This window comes from Gossypium hirsutum, chromosome D03, assembly GCF_007990345.1.
Source record: "Gossypium hirsutum isolate 1008001.06 chromosome D03, Gossypium_hirsutum_v2.1, whole genome shotgun sequence".
Lineage (NCBI taxonomy): Eukaryota > Viridiplantae > Streptophyta > Magnoliopsida > Malvales > Malvaceae > Gossypium > Gossypium hirsutum.
Window position 1 is genome coordinate 47,460,810 of NC_053439.1, and position 25,854 is coordinate 47,486,663.

Here is a 25,854-nt window from a genome sequence, read left to right on the forward strand (position 1 = left end):
TATTCTTCCATCCAAATCATTCTTTCATTCATTCATAATCATACTGTGCAGATAATTATTCTTAAATTCATACATTCTTTATATATTATTTTGTACCTACAACAGGTCTCTGGATATCAACGACATGAATGACGCTGCTACAGACTTAGAATCTCCTTTTGAGCGAGACATGTGTTTAGAGGGATCTCACGACTTTGAAGTTGACACAGAGCGTAGCTTATCTCCAAACTTGTTGAGGATGGTAGAACAAAAGGATAAACAGATCCTACCTCTCAGTGAATCATTAGAAATTGTGAGCTTGATAATAAAACCTGCACAACAGCACGATGTCAGAAATTTACAGTGCGAACGATGCAATTCTTTGCCGGGGCAATGCCTCTCTCGTTGAGTCAGCATAGCTTTACCCATTTGAAGTTGAGTTTCCATCCCTTCAAGATGTTGTTGGATTTTATCCTGATTAAAGATAGAGATCCAAATTTTTCTGTCGTAGTTGCATCCCAAAAGGGCTCTATGAAAGAAATCTGGTACCAAAGAAGGTTTCTCACATACAAGATGAAAGTGGAAGATCTTATGTGGAAGACTTTAGAATAACATTGATTCTGGTCGAAAAGCATGACCAGAACTTGCCTAATCTCATGAATTCAAAAAATCAAAAAATCAAAAAATCAAAGTCAAAATAGGAAAAAGAAAAAAGGAGAGGCCAAGACGAAAACCCACAAAGGGCGCTTTGACCAAAGGTGAATCTGAGTTGAAAACCCGAAAAAGGACGACTCAAATTTTGAGCACAATGGGGCATGGACATCACCATTATCGAAGACTTCTAATGGGCATTGTTTCATTTTGAGAGGCTACTTCATGAGCTAAAGGCATCGTATACCGATACAGAATTTCAGAGAAGAGAGTATTGGAGAATGCATTGAGGTTAAACAATAGCACGATAGCTGAAGTCTCAAATTAGCTCAGAAGTGGACACCACGATTCGTCACTGAAGTTCCTAGAGTTGAACATCAAAAATTGAAGGAAAATGACTGAGACTTACGAGGATCGATGTGAAAAATTACCATTTACCCTCATTGTTTGTCGAACATCGGTATTGGGGCAACACTTCTCTTTTTGGTTTACAGGATTGAGGTAGTTCTACCTATTAAAATCCCCTCGTTGCTTGTTGAAGGGATCCAATCGCAATGTGATTAGTTGGCCCTAGGAAAAGGGTTAAAAGCTATTCATCAGGGTCAGATGTACCATAAATAAATAATATGAGCCCATAATAAACATGCTCGTCTCAGAGAATTCCACAAGAGGGCTGGATGTTGAAAAAGATTCTTCCTTAATGAAAGGATTCTAAAGGGAAATGAATGCCAAACTAGGAAAGTCCCTATGTTGTAAAGAAGACCATTTCTAGAAGAGTACTGATCCTGAGTGAGATTGCTAATCCTATAAACTCGGATCCAGAAACACTTCGTTTAAAGGAGAAGGAAGGACCAAGGTGAAAACCTGCAAAAGGGCACTTTGATTCAAAAAAAAAAAAGAAGAAGAAGAAGAAGAAGATGAAAAAATGAAAAATGAAAAAGTAGAAATGGAGAGGCTAAGGGGAAAACCCGCAAATGGCACCTTAGGCCAAAGGGGATTTGAGTTGAAAACCCGAAAGGGGCGGCTCAAATACTGATCAAAATGGGGCATGAGGTGATATAAGCTGCTCAAGTTTTGTTCATATTGAGGCATGTGTTGATCTTGCCATGCCTGAATCAACAGGAAAGGATAGGCGACATCTTGAGGGCATCGACAGAGCATTGTAGATCTCCTAAACACATGTCCAACTCAAAAGGGTCTTCAGAAAGTTTGTATAGAGAAGTTCAAGCTGTGATATCTGGGGCACCCAATTCTCATGTTATTTGTTGTTCTTGGAATACTTTTTTTTTCTTTCCAAGATATACATTCCCAATTAATTCTTTTGTTGTCCTTCTTCACTATTTTCGATAATTTGTTCTTTCGAGCTATGCTTAGAACCAACTTTATTCTTATCCATTGTTATGACTTTTTTGCAAGCATTGGAATAATGATTAATGGACTAATAAAACTTTCACAAAGGAAGTTTTGCATATTACTCTGAAAAGTTTCTAAATAATACAGGAACCTGAAACAGGACTATTGTTTAGAACATGCCAAATTTGAAGGTTGGAAATTTGAGAAGGAAGAGTCTAAGTTTGGACTTTCTCTTTGGATTTTGTTGACAAATGCATTGATTGAACAAAAGGACAAGATGTCGTGTCAAGATGTCGTGTCAATGTAAATAAACAAGCAAGCAATGATCACTAGGCAATAGGAAGAGGTTACCTCGGAGAAGAGAGCCTTCATTTGTGCATGAGTCTTTGAAACGACACCCTGGAAATGGTGTAAGGGGGGACCAGAAAGATTAAGATCCTATATCCTTGAATTGTGATAAAAGAGGATTGAGGAAAAACCATATTTCTACCCTTGGATTGTAGAGGGAGAATGATGGTACAAATTTTGTGCCCTAATGGATTAAACTTTAAGGTTTACAGTGGGGGGCAACCAGATTAAGTGTTTCTTTGGATATACCAGACGAGCAAAAAGGCGTTGTAGTACGTCAATGATAAAACCTTAATAAGTTTTTACGTGATGTTAACCTAAGCATTAAGGAATCATCTTCATGACATTTTGCATTCATTCAAATGTCATTCATACATATCTAGTTAGGAGCATTTGATTCATTCTGATTATGTCATCCTAATCACTAGGCACAATTAGGTTCATAAAATAGAACATACAGGTCATGTTCCCCAAGGGACAGATCAATGAAGTTACAGATCTTGCCTTCCTGCATTGATAGTGAAGCAGGTCGAGGACACAAACCTTGCCTCTTTCGGTTGTGATAGAGCTGGTTGAAGACAAAAGATCTTGCCTTCCTGCATTGACAGTGAAGCAGGTCGAAGACACAAACCTTGCCTCTTTCGGTTGTGATAGAGCTGGTTGAAGACAAAAGATCTTGCCTTCCTGCATTGACAGCGAAGCAGATCGAAGACACAAACCTTGCCTCTTTCGGTTGTGATAGAGCTGGTTGAAGACAAAAGATCTTGCCTTCTTGCATTGACAGTGAAGCAGGTCGAAGACACAAACCTTGCCTCTCTCGGTTGTAGTGGAGCTGGTTAAAGAAGCAGATCTTACCTTCCCACATTAATAGCGAAGCAGATCGAAAACAAAGCCTTGCATCCATCGATTGCAGTGGAGCTAGTTAAAGAAGCAGATCTTGCCTTCCTGCATTAACAGCAAAGCAGATCAAAAACAAAGCCTTGCCTCCATCGGTTGCATTGGAGCTGGTTAAAGGTTACAGATTTTGTCTCCCTAAGCCGTAGCGGAGCAGATCAAAGACAGCAAATCTTATCTTCAAGTGTAAGGAAGCGGATTCAAACCACAAGTTCTATATCCCTGACCTGTAGTGGAATAAATTGGAAATTACAGATCTTGTCCCCCTGAAGTTACAGTGGAGCAGATTGAAGCCAGAGATCTTATCTCCCCGAGATTACAGCGGAGCAGATCGAAGACACTATCCTATCTCCCTGAAGTTACAGTGTAGTGGGTTAAAATAAAGGATATTATCTCTCTGAGGTTGCAGTAGAGCAGATCGCATCAAGTCTTATCTCCCTGACGTAGCAGTGGAGCAGACTAAAACCACAAATATCGTCCTCTTAAAGTTGTTGCGAAGAAGATTGAAGCTGCAAGTCAGAACACTCTGAAGTGCAGTGGAGTGGATCGAAGCAACAAGACATAGTGGACTGGAAGGAGGCTATTTGAAGAAAAGAAGCACTAGAAGAAGTCAAGATTCGGCAAGACCGGGCAAAATTGGCCTTTCTTGGTCTTTACTCTGTTCTCGTTACACGACAACGAGCAAAGAGGGGCAGCTGTTACAGGCCATTTTGCCCGAGGCCCAATTAAACACAAAACAAGCCCAAAGTCCCTAGCCCAAATCTAACCCTAGCCTAGAAAACACAAATCAGAAAAATAAAATTTCCAAATTAGACGCCACTGTCCCTTCGTCCACCTGCCCTCTGACCGGTGCCACAACCCCCAACTGCTCACCTGCAAACAAGCAAAGAAAGCAACAACAACAGCAAAGAAAAAGAAGAGAAATGACAGCATAATGGATTTAAAAAAAGAAAAAGTTGTAAATGACTATATAAGCCATTCAAACCGAAATGTAAAAGGGGGGGTACTCTTTGTAACAAAACAGAGATTAGCAGAAAGAGAAATACAATACAAACTAAGCTTTAAGGTGATTACCACCCCTTTTCGTTTTCATATTTTACCATTATTATTTTACTTTTTCTTTTTTGTTCATCTATTTATATACATATAATAAATAATAATAATAAAAAAGGGAGAGGGAAACTCACCGAGGGGAGGCGATTCGGCGAAAAAAGGGGAAATTTACCTGCCTTTTGGACTTCCGGCCACCGTGTACGGTGGCCGGAGCAACGCCGGCACGACGGACGGCACGACGGACGGCGACTGAAGCTCGCCGGACTCTGGACTACCCCCAGAGGTCTCCCCTCCCTTTCTCTCCTTTTTTTTTCCCTCAGCAGTACAAATGATGTTTTTTCGCAAAAGGGGGGTATTTATACCCCCCTGAAACGGCGCCGTTTCGGCAAAAAAGGGGGTCCGCGCGTCGACCCGCGACCCGACCCGCTCCGACCCGAAGGATCCGCGTGTTTTTAATTTTTGGGCTATTTACGCGCGCAGTCCCTCTGACCTGTGGCGTGTTTCAATTTGGTCCTATTTCGCTATTTCTTTGTTTTTAATTTGACCACAAATTTTTATTTCTGTTTCATTTTAGTCCCCTGAAGCGTCGCGTTTTGAGATTTTGGTCTATTTTCCATTTTGGTCCCTCTTCTTTCCGTGCATGTTACAATTTAGTCTATTCAGTCCTTTTTTATTTCGAATATGCCCAGTACTTTTTATTTTACTTCGATTTAGTCCTCTTTTTAGTACTTTTGCTATTATTATTATTATTATTATTATTATTATTATTATTATTATTATTATTATTATCATTTTTACTATTATTAGTATTGGTATTATTGTTGTTACTCTTATATCTCTATTCATATTTACTTATGTATTTTTAAATATATATATGTCTTATTATTATCATATAAGTGCTTGTACATATACATGTACATATTTTACATATAATTTGTTTAATATATATATACGTATACTCATATTTCTTTTTTTATATATATCTATATACATATACATATTTTTATTTTTATAAGTATATATATTTATATGTATGTATTTATATATTTTTGTATATCTTAATTTGCATAGACACATACATACATATTTTCAATATATTTTAAACATATATATATAAATTAACGTATTTATTTGTATACGTAGGTATATTTTCATTATTTTTAAACTTTAATTTGTACATACATATTTTCATGCGCCTACTTTATATATGCATTTCATTAATTTCATATTCCATAATTTTATACACCTATATATATACGTACATATTTTTATATATATGCATATTTTTCCTTCTTTATATTTTAAAATATACTTTATATATATTTTGTAATTTATGAATACACACATATTTTATTTTTTTCGTCTATACATATATATATATATATATATCCCCTTACATTTTAATTGTATTCACTATTTATTTATTTCATTTTCATTATTATTTTGAACGAATGTTTAATTTATTTGTTTATATACATTGTTATTTTATATGATCGTAGGCTTGACTTTTATTTATTTTATATTGTTGCTATTACTCGTATCATTTTTACACTTTTGTATTCATTATGATTTTGTCATGTATAACAATGTAATTTGCTTTCACATTTTTACTACGACTTCATGTTTTTATTTCACTCGATAATAAAATTTGTTTTAAAAAAATGATATTTTGTGTTTAGATTCGAGAGGATCGTACCCTAACTTACTGGGTTTCGATTTCCACAATAAATCTAAATACACTAATCTTTTCAAACTCAAGTTTTGAAACGATCTCGGGAATTAAGAAAAGATCGTGTCCTAACTTACTGGGCACGATCCCTTTCCTAAACCCGAGATAATAAAATATCTTTTAAATAAGTAAAATTCTGGCATTCATTCACGTATTGGGAATTTGAGACATTGTATTCTAACTTACTGGATATGATCCTCTTTCTCGAATAATGTGAAATATGCCCATTTTCCTAAAAATTTTCAACGTTTTAATACAAGGATCGTATTTTTTAAATTCTTCTAAGTTTTTCAATTTTCGACATTAAGACATTAAGTAATCAACTAAGGTACCAATTTTGGGCGTATCGAGGGTGCTAATCCTTCCTCGTGCGTAACCGACTCCCGAACCCGTTTTCTGAATTTCGCGGACCAAACTTGTTGTTTTAATAAAATCAAACCGTTTATTAAAAACAACCGCTTTTCGAGGTGATCCAATCACACCTTATAAAAAAAGATTGGTGGCGACTCCTGTTTCATTTTTTTCAAAACCCAAGTCGACCCCGTTTTTATCCGAAAAATGGTGTCAACAGTGACAATGAGATAAAATAAGATTGTATTGAGTGAATGGATTTAACTCTAATGAATCAAGGATATCATATGAGGGTAACACACACATAACGAGGTCATTGGACAAAGTAGTTGGATGAATTGCTTTTGTAAAGAGTATATAATAAGGAGTTTTCAATCATGGTACTTCTTATGGACTAACTTCATGATTAAGTAAATTGTGAATTTTTGGAACGATACTTTTGGACATAATTGCAATTACTAGAGTCTAATTGTATAAGCTTGATTGGTCCTTCCGCTAGCTCAACAAAAACTCGATTGGACTGCATTTGAATCAGAAAAAAAAATTCTACGACTTTGGAAATAATTTAATTGAGTTGATTTATTCGATTTGGAATTAAATTGAGCAGTCATGAGAATTGTTCAACTAAAGAATTTGATTAAAGACTTTTCTTGAAAAATTAATTTTGAAAAATCTTAGCGATTTTTGGGAAAATTAATTTTGATCAAGCAAAATCAAGTTAATCAAATTAATTAAAATAAATATGGTACTTTTGGAAATTAATTTTCAAGTCTGACAATTGGCCTAATGGGTAATTGAACTTGAAAAGTAGACTTGAGACTAAAAGTTGGAATCAAAAATAAAAAACCAAGATTGAGTCCCAAAACTGGTCGAATTGGGCCTGGTATGTAAAACCGGACTGACAATCCAACCAATGACTGGACCAAACCAATTGAGTCGTCACTAGCCCAGACTGAACCAGTAGTAGCCGGACCGGCTTGAGGTATCGTGAGGGTATCACACCTGCACCACCGGGCATGGCAGTGTTGGTAGCTCCGACGACGAAAATACGGTGGCTGGTGGATGGCCGGTGGTAGTGGTTCTTCAGCGGTTGAGCAGTGGAAAAATCACACTCCTATTGGGACTTTACCGAATAATTCGATTTCAGATTAACTATTCCAAAAATAATAATATTTTAATAAATTTAATATTAAATTTAATTTAACACTTATCTTGATAGTATTTTGTTAATTTAATATTAAAGTGATTATCTTAATATTAAATTTAATTTAATATTTATATTGTAGATAAATATTCTATTAATTTAATAGATTTAATATTAAATTTAATCTAATTCTTATCAATATAAGTGATTAAGTTTGACCATAGTTAAACTTTTTAAACTCCCTCTATATAAAGAAAACATTGGGTCATTATTTTCCACAGATTTAAATTCAATAGAAAGTTGTAGAGAGAAAATTCTCTGAATAAATTATTTTAAAAGATTTCTAGAAATATTTTTCTTATTTATAATTTGGCCTAAAAGTTTAAAAAAAATTGTAAAATTGCCCCACTGATAATTTTGTGAAAAACTTTCTAATTGGAATCGAGCCTACACTTGATAGACATGAGCTTGAGGATAGTGGAGAAGACTACTCAGTCGAAACGTTCATCCTAGACGAATCGAAAATGTACAATTTTGATTAAGTGTTTATTACTTTAGATATCACAATCAAGTTCTTGTTTTTGGAAAGAAAAATTTAAAACTTTGGTTTTACCCTTAAACTTATTATTTGCTGTGTTTTCCAGACCCATTTTTCCAATAAATTCATATCGTTATTTTGCCCCTCTAGCATTTCTAAAGGGGTCTTTGTAGCACTCCGATCTACCAAGTCAGTACTCTCACTACACGAAACATCCTTGGCTACCTGGATTGTCGGCAATACCTTGGTTCCACCCCTCATGTCTTGACTCACTGGCACAGCACATTGTTTGTAACACCCCTTACTCGTATTCCGGCTCGGAACAGAGTATGAGGTATTACTAAGTTTTTTAAAAAAAAATTTCGACAGCATTTCTGCTTAATTTTGCTTAAACCTCCTGCAAATTTAAATCACAATCCAATATATATATATCAACCAAACTCATTTATAATAATACTCACAATTTAACTATTAATGAACACCACATTTTAAATCAAACCATAACATATATTTACATGATGATTCCATATTTCATAGGTCGTCTATACATGCCATAATTTTCCGGAACGATAGTAGCAAAATACCCCAAGTGTGAAGGATAGTGTGGATGATTGTCTGACTTCGTTCCAAATTTCCGAGTTGTCGGAAGTCACTATAATCAAGGGAAAAATAAAATCGAGTAAGCATATAGCTTAGTAAGTAAACACATGATAAATAAGTAATTACTCACATAACTACACCAAAATATAAACTTATTCATGAATAACTTCATTGTTTAGGCAATTTCCAGCAAACTATTTTTCTGCATCATAGTCGCTAATTTATTTTTATCCGGAGCTACAGGGCTCCAAATTGAGTTTCGTAAATTTTCCCTGAAACTAGACTCATATACCATTTCACCATAAAAATTTCAGAATTTTTTACCCAGCCAATTAGTACAGTTTATTCATTAAAACTTCCCCTGTTTCACTGCCCAACGGTTCTGACCCTTCCTCAAAAAAAATTCACTTAACTCTCTGTACAAAATTTTAAAAATGGTTTCGCTTATTTCTATTAAAAATAGAGTCAATAAGGAATCCAGGAATATAAATTTCACACCATAATTATTTTTGTACAATTTTTGGTGATTTTCCAAAGTTAGAACAGGGGATCCCGAAATCAATCCAGCCCTGTTTCAGTAAAATTCAGATATCTCCAAAAATACAACTCTTTTGCTTATTCTATTTATTTCATATGAAAATAGACACATTCAGCTTCAATTTCATATATTATTCAGCTTCCTATTCATTTTCCACCATTTATGGTGATTTTTCAAAGTTACCCATCTGCTGTTGTTCAACACAGTTTATAACTAAATCGTTCCTTTTTTCGTTTTTGATATTTTCTCCCATCTCATACATGGATCGATTTAGTATCCAACTCAATATTTGCCCCATAAAAATTTCCACCATATGGAAATATTCACCTTCCACACTTTTTCGTTGAGCACTCGGAATGTTAACCGTTATTGGTGGATCTCGCACTTAGCACCACCACTTAATCGGGGAATCAGCACTTAGCAATCCCTTGGGGGAATCAGCACATAGCAACCCCCTTTTTATTTCAGAGATACGGTGGATATCGCACTTAGCACCACCAATGAACTGGGGAATCAGCACTTAGCAACCCCTCGGGGGAATCAGCACATAGCAACCCCCTTTCACATTTCAAAGATACGGTGGATATCGCACATAGCACCACCAATGAATCGGGGAATCAGCACACAGCAACCCCTTTATGTACAACATACTTCGGCTTATTCCGAGTGTTCAACCCATAAATCATATATTGCAACCCTTTACCACCTTTCCCGATTTAACAACATTTTTAGGATATGGCCAAACATTTATTTTAATTCCAAATAAATCTCAACATATATCAATTAATGTCAAAATAATACATCAAGTCACGTGTTTACTTACCTCGGTGCAAAATATCGTAATATTGCACTTCACTCCACTATCTTTTCTTTTCCTCGTTTGAGATAATCTTCACGTCTTTCTTGATTATGAGCTTGAGAAAGCAAAGAAACCTTAGCTATGGCTTCCTTCAAATTTCGGCAGCAACTAATGAGGAAGATGATGATTTTTGCCATCTTTTTCCCATTTTTTTTATTACCAAATGACTAATATGCCCCCACTTAAAAAAATCTATTTCTCTCATTTCTTATGTCTATTTTTGTCCATCAACTAACTAATGGTCTAATTACCACATAAAGACCTCCAATTTAAAATTTCATATCAATTAGATACTTCTACATATAGAACTCAACTTTTGCACTATTTACAATTTAGTCCTTTTGACTAAATTGAGTGCCCAAACGTCGAAATTTTCGAACGAAATTTTTACGAAAATTTTCCGTGAAATTGTAGACCATAAAAATATAATAATAACCATATTTTCCCTCGTCGGATTTGTGGTCCCGAAACCACTATTCCGACTAGGCCCAAAATCGGGCTGTTACAACTCTCCCCCCTTAAGGATTTTCGTCCCCGAAAATCTTACCGGAAAAGAGATTTGGGTACTGTTTCCTCATAATTTCCTCCGGTTCCCACGTAGCTTCCTCCATCCCATGTTTTTGCCACAGTACTTTTACTAAGGATACACTTTTATTCCTTAACTGCTTGACTTCCCGAGCCAAAATCTTTATTGGTTCTTCCTCATAAGTCATATCTGGTCTGACCTCAATCTCTGTAGGGGAAACTATATGTGAAGGATCCGAACGGTAACGTCGCAACATCGACACATGAAACACATTATGTATCTTTTCCAACTCCGGTGGTAAAGCTAACCGATATGCTACAGGGCCAACTCTCTCGGTAACTTCATATGGTCCAATAAATCGTGGACTTAGTTTGCCTTTACGACCAAATCTCAGAATCTTCTTCCATGGAGACACCTTCAAGAACACCTTATCACCTACTTGAAACTCAATTTCTTTTCTCTTTAAATCCGCATACGACTTTTGCCGATCTGAGGCAGCCTTTAAACAGTCACGAATTATTTTCACCTTTTCTTCAGTTTCTTTCACCAAGTCGACTCCATGAATCCGGTTCTCACCGAGCTCAGTCCAATATAAAGGAGTTCTACACTTACGCCCATATAATGCTTCATACGGTGCCATTCGTATACTTGACTGATAGCTATTGTTATAAGCAAATTCAACCAATGGTAGATATTTCTCCCAACTGCCTTTCAATTCTAAAATACAACACCGGAGCATATCTTCAAGAATTTGAATCACTCTTTCTGATTGCCCGTCAGTTTGCGGATGAAACGCAGTACTGAAATTCAATTTTGTACCCAAGGCTTCCTGCAACTTTATCCAAAACCTCGAAGTAAATCTCGGATCTCTATCCGATATAATAGATTTAGGCACCCCATGTAATCTCACTATTTCAGCAACATATAATTCTGCCAACCTGTCAAGTGAGTAATCAATGCGTATCGGAATAAAATGAGCCGACTTTGTCAATCTATCAACAATTACCCAAATAGCATCTTTCTTCTTTGGAGTTAAAGGCAATCCTGTCACAAAATCCATCGTAATACTATCCCACTTCCACTCTGGAATCGTTATCGGTTGAAGTAAACCCGATGGTACTTGATGCTCAGCCTTCACTTGTTGACAGATTAAACACTTTGATACAAATTCTGAGATATCCTTTTTCATGCCTGGCCACCAATACAACTTCTTCAAATCATTATACATTTTCACACTACCCGGATGAACTGACAAGTCACCACTATGTGCCTCACATAAAATGGTCTGAATTAACTCATCATTTCTTGGTACACATACTCTATCCCGGAACATCAAGCAATCATCTGAACCAATTTGAAAATCTGAGTCAACACCTGCTTCACACTGAGCTCTCTTGGCTTGCAATTTACTGTCATTCTTTTGAGATTCCCGAATTTGCTGAAGAAATAATGGTCTAGCTCTCAATTCAACCAACATTGAGCCATCATCAGATAAAGTTAACATCGTACCCATAGCTCTCAAAGCAAATAAAGATTTTCTGCTCAAGGCATCAACAACCACATTAGCTTTCCTGGGGTGATAATCAATCACTAGCTCATAGTCTTTGATTAGCTCGAGCCATCTTCGTTGCCGCAAATTCAAATCTTTTTGGCTCATCAAATACTTCAAACTCTTATGATCAGTGAAGATTCGGCACTTTTCACCATACAAATAATGACGCCAAATTTTTAAAGCAAAAACAATGGCAGCCAATTCTAAATCATGCGTCGGATAATTCTTCTCATGCGGTTTCAATTGTCTCGAAGCATAAGCTATTACTTTGCCCTCTTGCATTAACACACACCCAAGACCATTCAACGATGCATCACTGTAAATTACAAACTCCTTCCCGGACTCAGGTTGCACCAACACTGGCGCCTCAGTCAATAATGCCTTCAACTTTTCAAAACTCTGTTGACATTTATTGGTCCATTCAAACTTGACATTCTTCTGCAGTAACTTAGTCATAGGAGAAGCAATCATCGAAAATCCCTTGACAAAGCGTCTGTAATACCCAGCTAAACCCAGAAAGCTTCTAACTTCTGTCACATTCTTTGGTGGCTCCCAATCAACAATTGCTGAAATTTTGCTTGGATCAACCCGAATACCTTCACTTGAAACTATATGTCCCAAGAATCCAACCTCACGAAGCCAAAACTCACTTTTGCTGAATTTAGCATACAATTTCTTTTCTCTCAGAATCTGCAACACAGTTCTTAAATGTTCTGCATGCTCAGATTCATCCCGAGAATAGATTAAAATATCATCTATGAACACCACCACGAACTTATCCAAGTACGGCCGAAAAATTCGGTTCATCAAGTCCATAAAAATAGCTGGAGCATTTGTTAACCCAAAAGGCATTACCAGAAATTCATAGTGTCCATACCTTGTTCTAAAGGCGGTTTTCGGCACATCAGACTCTTTAACTCTTAACTGATAGTAACCAGACCTCAAATCAATCTTAGAAAACACTGTTGCCCCTTTTAATTGATCAAATAAATCATCAATTCTCGGCAAAGGATACTTGTTCTTTATAGTCACCTTGTTGAGCTGACGATAGTCAATACAAAGTCTCATAGAGCCGTCTTTTTTTTTCACAAATAACACAGGAGCACCCCAAGGAGAAAAACTCGGTCTCACAAATCCTTTATCTGTCAACTCTTGTAACTGAGCTTTTAATTCCTTCAACTCAGTCGGAGCCATTCGATATGGTGCAATAGAAATTGGTGCAGTACCAGGTAACAGATCAATAGAAAACTCAACTTCTCTAATCGGAGGTAACCCAGGCAATTCCTCTGGAAATACATCTGGAAATTCACAAACTACCGGCACTGATTCAAGCTTTGACCCAGTAATATCCGTGTTCAGCACATAAGCAAGATAAACTTCACATCCCTTACTCAAGTATTTCTGAGCAGACATGTGCGAAATCACCATAGGCAACTTATTCGGCTCCTTTGTTTCAACCCGGAGAATTTCACCGTTTTCACAATTTAATTCAAGAATTTTCTGTCTACAATTTACCTTGGCATCATGCAATATCAACCAATCCATCCCCAAAATAACATCAATATCATGAAGAGAAAATGTACCAGTAATCACATCGGGAGATGAGGCATCCTCTCGAGCGCGTATAGCATAAGTCCTGGCAGGCGCTCTAGTTTCTGATCCTCCAGCTGCATCTTTTATCACACTCTTACCACTGGCTTTGCTTCCCACATTTCTCGGTGGTCTGCCTCTACTGACAACATCATCCGATCCAGCTCTTTGTAATCTTTCTTCTTCTATTCTCTCAGGGCAGTCTTTTACATAATGCTCTTGGGAACCACATCTGAAACAAGCTCGTTTAAATCCCCAACACTCACCAGTATGTCGCCTGCCACACTGTTGACATTCAGGTCTGGTGTTTCCTACATTACCCACACTTGCCACTGAGGTAGCTCGAGTTGTAGTTCCGGAATATGACCTCCCTCGGTCTCTGCGTGAATACCCAACTGAACCGGTTGGTCGTGGATCCATCCCTTTAAACTTCTTCGGGTGAGATTGAAATGTTCTGCCCATTGACCTCTTCCTTACATCTCGAGCTTCCATCTCTGCCCTTCTCTTTTCTCTACTCAGCTCTTCAGCTTTGCAAGCACGATCAACTAATACCACAAATTCTTTTAACTCTAAAATTCCAACATGTAATCTGATGTCTTCATTTAGCCCCTCTTCAAATCTTTTACACATAATAGCCTCCGTAGGCACACATTCCTGGGCATATTTACTAAGCCGGACAAACTCCCGTTCATATTCTGCTACTGACATTCGGCCCTGTTTCAATCCGAGAAACTCTTTGCGCTTCTGATCAATAAACCGTTGGCTTACATATTTCTTTCTGAATTCTTCCTGAAAGAAGTCCCAAGTAACTCTTTCTTTTGGAACTACCGTTATTAATGTTTTCCACCAACGGTATGCCGAATCCTTCAATAAAGACACAGCACATTTCAAACATTCCTCAGGAGTACAAGATAATTCATCAAATACCTGGATAGTATTTTCAAGCCAAAACTCGGCTTTTTCCGGATCATCATCAACATTGGCCCTGAAATCTTCAGCCCCATGCTTTCGAATTCTATCAACGGGTGGTTTACTTGATCTCACCAATTCAGCACTTCGTGGAGCTACGGGGACCGGCGGAGGAATAGGAGGGGGTGGAGGAGGTGGAACATTCGGATTTACACGGACATATTCTGTATACCAATCACTCATCATTCGGAGGAAGGCTTCTTGAGCCTCATCCTGTCCATGTGTCTCATGTCTACTCTCTTCATGCGCGGTCCCTTGTACGGGAATCGGCGTGTTACTTTCAACATCATCAGCCATACTTCGATTAGGATCCATTTACTATATAAAATAAAATTTTAAATTGTCAGAAATCATCACACTATCACAATATATTGATGGCATGTATAGACTGACTTTCACACATATTTTATTGGTCCGAGAACCGACTAAACCGTAGCTCTAATACCACTAAAATGTAACACCCCTTACTCGTATTCCGGCTCGGAACAGAGTATGAGGTATTACTAAGTTTTTTTAAAAAAAATTTCGACAGCATTTCTGCTTAATTTTGCTTAAACCTCCTGCAAATTTAAATCACAATCCAATATATATATCAACCAAACTCATTTATAATAATACTCACAATTTAACTATTAATGAACACCACATTTTAAATCAAACCATAACATATATTTATATGATGATTCCATATTTCATAGGTCGTCTATACATGCCATAATTTTCCGGAACGATAGTAGCAAAATACCCCAAGTGTGAAGGATAGTGTGGATGATTGTCTGACTTCGTTCCAAATTTCCGAGTTGTCGGAAGTCACTATAATCAAGGGAAAAATAAAATCGAGTAAGCATATAGCTTAGTAAGTAAACACATGATAAATAAGTAATTACTCACATAACTACACCAAAATATAAACTTATTCATGAATAACTTCATTGTTTAGGCAATTTCCAGCAAACTATTTTTCTGCGTCATAGTCGCTAATTTATTTTTATCCGGAGCTACAGGGCTCCAAATTGAGTTTCGTAAATTTTCCCTAAAACTAGACTCATATACCATTTCACCATAAAAATTTAAGAATTTTTTACCCAGCCAATTAGTACAGTTTATTCATTAAAACTTCCCCTGTTTCACTGCCCAACGGTTCTGACCCTTCCTCAAAAAAAATTCACTTAACTCTCTGTACAAAATTTTAAAAATGGTTTCGCTTGTTTCTATTAAAAATAGAGTCAATAAGGAATCCAGGAATATAAATTTCACACCATAATTATTTTTGTACAATTTTTGGTGATTTTCCAAAGTTAGAACAGGGGATCCCGAAATCAATCCAGCCCTGTTTCAGTAAAATTCAGATATCTCCAAAAATACAACTCTTTTGCTTATTCTATTTATTTCATATGAAAATAGACACATTCAGCTTCAATTTCATATATTATTCAGCTTCCCATTCATTTTCCACCATTTATGGTGATTTTTCAAAGTTACCCATCTGCTGTTGTTCAACACAGTTTATAACTAAATCGTTCCTTTTTTCGTTTTTGATATTTTCTCCCATCTCATACATGGATCGATTTAGTATCCAACTCAATATTTGCCCCATAAAAATTTCCACCATATGGAAATATTCACCTTCCACACTTTTTCGTTGAGCACTCGGAATGTTAACCGTTATTGGTGGATCTCGCACTTAGCACCACCACTTAATCGGGGAATCAGCACTTAGCAACCCCTTGGGGGAATCAGCACATAGCAACCCCCTTTTTATTTCAGAGATACGGTGGATATCGCACTTAGCACCACCAATGAACTGGGGAATCAGCACTTAGCAACCCCTCGGGGGAATCAGCACATAGCAACCCCCTTTCACATTTCAAAGATACGGTGGATATCGCACATAGCACCACCAATGAATCGGGGAATCAGCACACAGCAACCCCTTTATGTACAACATACTTCGGCTTATTCCGAGTGTTCAACCCATAAATCATATATTGCAACCCTTTACCACCTTTCCCGATTTAACAACATTTTTAGGATATGGCCAAACATTTATTTTAATTCCAAATAAATCTCAACATATATCAATTAATGTCAAAATAATACATCAAGTCACGTGTTTACTTACCTCGGTGCAAAATATCGTAATATTGCACTTCACTCCACTATCTTTTCTTTTCCTCGTTTGAGATAATCTTCACGTCTTTCTTGATTATGAGCTTGAGAAAGCAAAGAAACCTTAGCTATGGCTTCCTTCAAATTTCGGCAGCAACTAATGAGGAAGATGATGATTTTTGTCATCTTTTTCCCATTTTTTTTTATTACCAAATGACTAATATGCCCCCACTTAAAAAAAATCTATTTCTCTCATTTCTTATGTCTATTTTTGTCCATCAACTAACTAATGGTCTAATTACCACATAAAGACCTCCAATTTAAAATTTCATATCAATTAGATACTTCTACATATAGAACTCAACTTTTGCACTATTTACAATTTAGTCCTTTTGACTAAATTGAGTGCCCAAACGTCGAAATTTTCGAACGAAATTTTTACGAAAATTTTCCGTGAAATTGTAGACCATAAAAATATAATAATAACCATATTTTCCCTCGTCGGATTTGTGGTCCCGAAACCACTATTCCGACTAGGCCCAAAATCGGGCTGTTACATTGTTGTTGTCGAGTATCCAAAATACAAATGCAATTGGCAAAATGAATCAACAAAGCATCAATCTTGTCAAGGAATTTCAAGCCAAGCACGAAGTCTGAATCATTTAAGTGAATTACCTCATAGTCTTTTCATTTCCATTGACTAATCTACAACTCAATTCTTTGTACTACTTCTACAGTTGGTATCTCTTTGGAATTAATAATCTTGATCTTCTAGGTTAATTTGCTAACCGAAAGACCAAGTTTACCCATGAATTTTTTTATATGAACAGATCTGACACCCTAGTATAAACAAAAACACTCTTTCTTTGACCTGCAATGTTGATGTTCACATACATCAACCCTTTTTGCTTGTGATCCCTCTTTGCCTTTGTAGAGTTAAGTATTATCAACCTAAGCTTTAAAACCTCCCTCTCAATAGGCTCCGCTTTATTCTCCTTACTGATCACAGACATCTTGAATCACTCTGGATAGTCTTGTATCCTATGCAGACCATAACAAAAGAATCACCTCATTGGCTTCTTCTCATTCTCGCTGACCCTATTGGCTTTGATAGAATGCATAATCGAACCAAGTCTCATCGATGCTCTATCTAGCTCATCGTCCCTTTCGATGGTAGAAAATAAATTTCTTTGGACAGTCTATCACCATTTGCGGACCATCACAAAGGAAGCATTTCACTAGCCCATTCGATCTATAGTTAGGTTTCCACTTCCTATTTAGTGGTTTCCCATTACCATTATTCTTGTCGTTGCCCTGTTGTCATCTTTAACTTTTTCCTCTTCTTCAAAGTCACATCCACCATTGCTCATCTCTTTAGGCTTGGAAAATTTGAACTTGTTTTTTTCAAACCAAGCTTGATAAAAGACTTCGCTTCGGCCATGGCTACAATAAGCTCAGTGATACCTTATCGACGCAACTTTTACTTTGCCCAATGCTTCAACCTATCTTTGAACTAGTAGAAAGCTCATTTCTCACCCAAGTCAGATATTTGAAGCATCAATTCATTGAAGTCTCTGACATACTCTCAAACAGTACCTTGTTGCATAAGCCGGCGCAACTTAGCCCGAGCCTCCTCCTCAACATGCTGCAGGTAAAACTGTTTCTTCAGTTCTTTTTGAAACTCCTTCTAATTATCAATTGCGGTGCCACCTCGTTTATCATCTATAGACCTATGATGCCACCATAAAAGAGCAATATAAGTAAAATAAACTGCAACAATGTTTACCTTAATGGTATCATCCTCAAATGCCTATCGCACGAAAGTACTGTTTCATCCCCTAAAGAAAATTGTCCACGTCCCTCGTAGACCTTGTCCTTTTGAACTCTTTTGACTTAGGGACATCCATTTTGCACTGCTTAAGAAATGAAGCCAACATCCATTTTCCCACAGTAGGTCTGTACACAACAAGCTCTCTCTCAAGCTCCTCAATTTTTTTATCATGGCCCTAGCTTCCTCATTCAAAGCCACAATGAAGCTTCGAGAACATCATTACTCTTAGTCAGCTTCTCGGTCTGATCACCCATTGCGGCATTGAGGGCATTTTTCAACGCATCCCGGTTGGCACTAAAAGCCTCTGCCACATAATCCCTAAGTTTCGCTCTCATCTAGTCTAACTCATCGATGCATCCTTAAACGACCCCGAGTGTTCCTTTCACACCACCCATGGATTTCTCGAGATTGGTCACCCAACCTTCCAAAGCTGACAACATATCCCTCGATCTGTTATTTTTCCTAGACCTCCCACAGGTCTCTATTGGGGAATTCTACTTGTCTCTTCCTTTCTTTATCTCAACTGGCGCCTTCGAACATTGGCTCTGATACTAACTATCATGGGGCTAAATCTTAAGTCTGGCAAATTGCACGACCTTAGGCAATTTCTTGAGTTCAAATCCCCCTAAGTCAACCTTACTCTCGAAAAATGAGATTTCTCACAAAAATTCTCTAAGGCACCAAAGTAAAACGGAAGCAAACTCGTAAAACAAAAGAAGCTAAGAACGAACAAAAAGCCACAAAGAAATAACGCACGCAAAGTGTTTAAGTTAATGATATCAAAAGTATTCCATTACTTTGAAGTTTTACAATTGAGCGAATATAAATGAGGGGGAAGACCTCTATTTATAGTTGAGCTCTCCCAAAACCAATGGTATAAATTGAGTTACATTAATGGTCGAGATTGGAGCTTATTTACAATTGAGAGTCTTAAGGGATTTAAACTCTATACAATCTTATCTCTTTAGGATTTACACTATTTACCCTGGTAACTCTAATTATACTAGAGTGTTTCATTGGGCCATCAGTGCTTCAAGTAGATGGGCTTCTCCATGGGTTCCACGAGTCGGGCCAATTCAAGCAGGTCAAATGAGCTCCATTTAATCTATTGACCTCTATGAGATGTTTTATGTGCAATGGTCACGAGTTTTAATACGTGGCCTGTGACACAAGTGTTTCGACTACAAAAGCCTTGGGTATATTATACTAAATCCCATGAATAATCCCTCATTCTTTCTGATTGCTATGCGTGGTTCAAATTATTACAGAAACTCGCATCAATATTTACTTTGACAACTAGGTTCATCGAAGCAGACCACCTATCAATCGTCATATGAGCCTTTATCTCCCCTCTTTCAAACACTGTGTTCAAGGGAATGATAGTACAATTTTAAATAAAGTATATTTCGAAAAAGAAACATATAATGTATCCTAATTCAATTGGCTTCATTGCTATTACAACAATTAGAAAGACATGATTCGAGTGTTCAACTGCATTTTCTTTTTATTTCAGGGTTTAAGAAAATTATAAGTAAAAATAAGTATTTTATAATTAAAAAAAAACAGAAGGGAACGCCAGCCTTTATAAACAAACCCATTCTTTCTCTAAATCTTCTAACAATGACTTTATTCATAAATTGACCCTAAATTATATTTCAATTCTCAATTTAGTCCTTACAATTTAATATATATATATATAAACTATCAATTTTATAGCAATTTATCCCCAAGCAATACCAAACATGAGACGTATATTTTTTAGATAAAATGAAACAAAATTCATAGTTTAAATACCACATCAACTGAAACGAATTAGTAAGCCAGTTTGAATAGGGAAAATCCCATATCCATCGCAAAACAGTTAAAACATCATCAACATAAAAAAGAGAAATCATCATCGTAACTTCCCACAACTCCATCAACACACTAACATTTTTTTTTATTTCTCCTTAAATCCCATCCATTCCCCCTTTTTCTTTTTAATTAAATTATTGTTTCTCGAGACTCTTCAACTTAAAAAGAGTTTTAACAATGGCTGGCAAAAGTGAGGGCTCGGCGATCGGTATCGACCTGGGGACAACGTACTCGTGCGTGGGGGTTTGGCAACATGACAGGGTTGAGATTATTGCAAATGACCAAGGGAACAGGACGACACCGTCCTATGTTGCTTTCACTGATAGTGAGCGTTTGATTGGCGACGCTGCTAAGAACCAGGTTGCCATGAACCCTACCAACACTGTCTTTGGTAAGCTTCTTGGACTCTTTTGGGTCCTATATTTCAATGTATTTTTTTTTACAAAGACGTAAACATTACAATTAACATGATCTGCATGTGCTATTCGCATGTTAATTTGTGTATTAACACGTAGATTACTATGCCACCTTGATTCACATAGTTGTTGTTGTAACAGTATGAAACACGTGAGTTCATAATACATAATATTCTCTACTTTAGGGATTGGGTGATTATAAATAAATTAAGAATTGTATTTGGGTACAGTGAGTTAATTTTGGATTGGTCAAATACATATTATATTTAAAAAAATTTAAGTCATTTTTATTTAAATCAATTTTGGGTTTTGATTATTGTTTAGTGAATTTTAAGGTTGGTTATTTTGGGTTCAAATAGTTTAGGTTTTAGGCTCAGGTTTCGGATTGAATCATAATTTTAGATTTTTTTAGTTTTAATCACTTCAAGTTCGGATTATTTCAAATTATTTGTTCAAATAATTTTGAGTTTGATTTGTTTTTAGCTCAAGTAATTTCGGGTTTGAATCAATTCAAGTTCAAGTTAAATAGATTTAGTTTGTTGATTTTTATGATCAAACTCGAGTTACAAGTTGATCAGTGGTGTTTTAAACCTTTGCATGTGTGTCAATTTGAGTTCAAATTGGATGGGTTTAGGTTATTGACTTTATACCCAAATTGTGTCTGGTCAGGTTTCAATTCTGGTTTCCCAAATCGATTTTTTTATTCAAGTAAAATCAAGTTGACAGGGTAAAGTTAAGAATTTTGTATCAAGGAAATCAAGGGTGGCTTATATTTTTGTGAGCAAGAGGTCAATATATATATATATACGCATTTATCAAAGTTGAGTCAATTCGAAATTGTCAAGTCATATTTTTTATTCGGGCCAATTTAATTTCAAGTTATAGTTGGATAGATTTGAACTATTGATTTTTATGACAAAATTTGAGTTTGGATTGATTTAAACAAATTTTTTTATTTGGTTCAGAATTGCTAGACCTATAAGGGTGAATTTAGGAATTATTAAGGGAATTGGGATAAAATTATAAATTTTTGAAAGCCACAAAGTTTATATTAATTTAAATTACTAGTTTTCAAAAAAAAAAAAAGTTCAAACATATTTGTTCTTTTCATTTCAACCAAATCTGGATGCCTATAATAATATATATTCATGCATGGTTGCTTTAATGGTATGTAATTTTATTACATCAGATGCAAAGCGATTGATCGGGAGGAGGTTCAGTGACGCTTCAGTCCAAAGCGATATGAAGTTATGGCCTTTCACAGTTACCCCTGGTGCGGGTGACAAGCCTATGATCACAGTCGCATACAAAGGCGAAGACAAGATGTTTGCAGCTGAGGAAATCTCATCTATGGTCCTCATGAAGATGAAAGAGACTGCCGAGGCCTATCTAGGTTCCAGCGTCAAGAACGGCGTCGTCACCGTCCCTGCATACTTCAACGACTCCCAGCGTCAAGCCACCAAGGATGCCGGTGTCATTGCTGGCCTCAACGTCATGCGAATCATCAACGAACCCACCGCGGCCGCCATCGCTTACGGCCTGGACAAGAAGGCTAGCAGTGTTGGAGAGAAGAACGTGCTGATCTTCGACCTCGGTGGCGGCACATTCGACGTCTCCCTTTTAACGATCGAAGAGGGTATCTTCGAAGTGAAAGCCACCGCTGGCGATACACACCTCGGAGGCGAAGATTTCGACAATAGGATGGTGAACCATTTCGTGCAAGAATTCAAGAGGAAAAACAAGAAAGACATAAGTGGTAATCCTAGGGCCTTGAGGAGATTGAGAACTTCATGCGAAAGAGCAAAGAGGACGCTTTCGTCCACCACACAAACCACCATCGAGATCGATTCATTGTATGAAGGTATCGACTTCTACTCGACCATCACTCGAGCTCGGTTCGAGGAGCTCAACATGGACCTATTCAGAAAATGCATGGAGCCAGTTGAGAAATGTTTGAGGGATGCTAAAATGGATAAGAGCACTGTGCATGATGTTGTCCTAGTTGGTGGGTCTACCAGGATCCCGAAGGTTCAACAGTTATTACAAGACTTCTTCAATGGGAAAGAGCTCTGCAAGAGCATTAACCCCGATGAGGCCGTCGCATACGGTGCGGCTGTACAAGCGGCAATTTTGAGCGGTGAAGGCAATGAAAAGGTCCAAGATTTGCTACTTTTGGATGTCACCCCACTCTCCCTTGGGTTAGAAACTGCTGGTGGAGTAATGACTGTGCTTATTCCAAGGAACACAACAATTCCGACCAAAAAGGAACAAGTTTTCTCCACTTATTCGGACAACCAACCCGGTGTTTTGATTCAGGTTTACGAAGGTGAAAGAACAAGGACAAGGGACAATAACTTGCTGGGTAAATTCGAGCTTTCGGGCATCCCGCCAGCTCCACGAGGTGTCCCACAGATCACCGTCTGTTTCGACATTGATGCCAATGGCATCTTGAATGTCTCTGCCGAGGACAAAACAACAGGGCAAAAGAACAAGATCACAATCACCAATGATAAGGGGAGGCTCTCCAAGGAAGAGATAGAGAAGATGGTGCAAGAAGCTGAGAAGTACAAATCAGAGGATGAGGAACACAAGAAGAAAGTGGAAGCCAAGAATGCATTGGAGAACTATGCTTATAACATGAGGAACACCGTGAAGGACGAGAAGATCGGTGCTAAGCTGAATCCGGCCGATAAGAAAAGGATCGAGGATGCAGTGGAGCAGACCATCAATTGGCTGGATAGTAACCAGTTGGCCGAAGCTGATGAGTTCGAGGATAAGATGAAGGAGCTTGAGAACATGTGTAACCCCATAATTGCCAAAATGTACCAAGGTGCTGGTGGTGAGCCGGCTGCCGGAAAGGCCGGCGAAGCACCTCCAGCTGGTGGAAGTGGAGCTGGCCCCAAGATTGAGGAGGTTGACTAAGAATGAGATATTATAAACAAGCCTTTTTAGTTCTGTTCTTTTTTTTCTTTCTTCTTTTTTTGCATTCTTTTTTGTTCTGTTCTTTGAAAAAATATTTTGGGGTTATTAGTTCATGTATAACTGGATTTTAAGAAATCTAGGAATGGATCTTGAGGGCAATAATAACTTATTGGGATTGTATATATTTGACAATTCTAATGTTTTTATTTGTTTCCCAAGTTAGAGCACCATTCTGCTATTAAACTGCAATGGGATAGGGTGAATAAACATCCACTATTAACAGCTAATTAGATCTACATGAGATTACATAAGAGGGAACTAGCTTATTCTGAATATAATTCGAGTGTTAGAGGAGGTTAATGGCTCACAGAAGAGTAACATGGATGGTACAATTTTGCGAATACGAGGATGTCCTGCTTTGAGTAAAAAGAAAAAATATTTATATTAAGAAAAAGGAGCAATGTTCAAAGAAGGCAATATCAATTTGTCGGCACGACATTGACGCGACACGACGTGAAGAAAATGAGAGTACCTAACTGATTGGCGGGTCATGATAGTATGAGCCGGTTGTCTTTCCAAAATGCTGTTAAATAGCATCGGTATTTTCTTTCACAGAGCAATTGGGATAGACTGCAGAAGGCAAGTAGGTGGGAGCTTAGTATCACAGAAAACTAAGTGTGAACAGAGCCTTGCTAGCGAAGAGTCGTCAATAATGAGAATGAACTGATCAACGGAATAGTGATTAAAAAGGACTGTAAAAAATGATGATTTGCTGGGTCAAGGACTTGATTGGCAAGAATGGGAGTCAAGAAATGAGTCGGAAAATAACCACAGAGAAGCAATCAAAATGGTAGAGAAAAGATTTTAGAACCGTCAACCAAAGTGGATGACCACCGGATCTATCTTTGGAGGGACCTATAGACTCGCATGGAAGCACACATATAATGCGAAGTTTTCAGTAAAATCTGCCTATGCCATTGATTTAGAGCTACAGGATACAATCCGAAGACGGGAAGACGATGGAAACCAAATGAGGGCTTTTTCGAACAAACTTTGGTCACTAAAAATGCCCCTTAAAGCTGATAATATTCATATGGAAAATCTTCAACTTGTGTTTGCCATGCAAAATGGAAATCCGAAAATGAATAGGAACGGGTAAGGTTGTATGTACCGTTTGCCATGAGGAGAATGAATCAATGGACCATCTTTTCCTTTCGCAAGAGCTGTCTGGTTGGGGTCGCCATTTGCAATTCAGAGTGATAATATCAAAACTAATTCTATTTCCATGAAGAATTGGATACATGGAGAAGTCATGAGATTTACAAACAAGATAGCTTGGACCCAATTCCAATGACATATATTATGCAGGGAATTTGAACTCACAGGAAAAAAGTCCTCTTTGATCGACAAGAACCAGACCCAATCATGGTGGTAAGACAAGTAAATGATAACTTAAAAATGGTCAAGCAAGCGTTCAAGTGCAATCAAGGACAGGAAATGTACAAGCATTAATTAAAGTAGAAAAACCACTCAGCAGACGACTCAGGACCTCATTATAGAATGGCAACCCTTTTATTCTGAAATGTATTGCTAATGAAACTTTATGGATACAGGCTATAGCGATGATCTTTTGGCAAGTAAATGAATCATTTCAAGATTAACACTTGCAAAACTGCACCATATGGAGCAAAGACAGAACAATGAGGCGTATCTTAAGCAGTGAAGAAGTGACAACCCACTGGAAGCTATTGCCTCTAATGCATGATATCAATGCCATGAAGAATCAATTTCAACATATACAGCCTTCGGAACAGTGGCACGATGGTAGCAAATTAGCTATATCAATGGCAATGAAAGTTCTGACTTATACCAAGAACAATAATGCTTTGGGCTAACATTTCCTATTAGTGTATTAAGTAACGAAAAAAAATATATTCAAGTATATTTTTTACACTCCTTTGTCCACCTCATTATGCATGTCTTTTAAGTCGCACCTTATTTGACACACGGAAAGCTTCATAGTAAATGGTTTTCTACGTTCCATCATG

The 25,854-nt window shown here is 37.2% G+C and overlaps 1 protein-coding gene across 1 annotated transcript; it reads left to right on the plus strand.

The window, feature by feature from the left end:
- Positions 1-20,518: 20,518 nt before the first annotated feature.
- LOC107950250 (heat shock cognate 70 kDa protein 2) lies at positions 20,519-24,024 on the plus strand. The gene is made up of 2 exons (XM_016885063.2): positions 20,519-20,859; positions 22,074-24,024. The coding sequence occupies exons 1-2, from the start codon at positions 20,646-20,648 to the stop codon at positions 23,804-23,806; spliced, it is 1,947 nt and encodes a 648-aa protein (XP_016740552.2). The 5' UTR covers positions 20,519-20,645; the 3' UTR covers positions 23,807-24,024.
- The last annotated feature ends 1,830 nt before the right edge of the window (positions 24,025-25,854 follow it).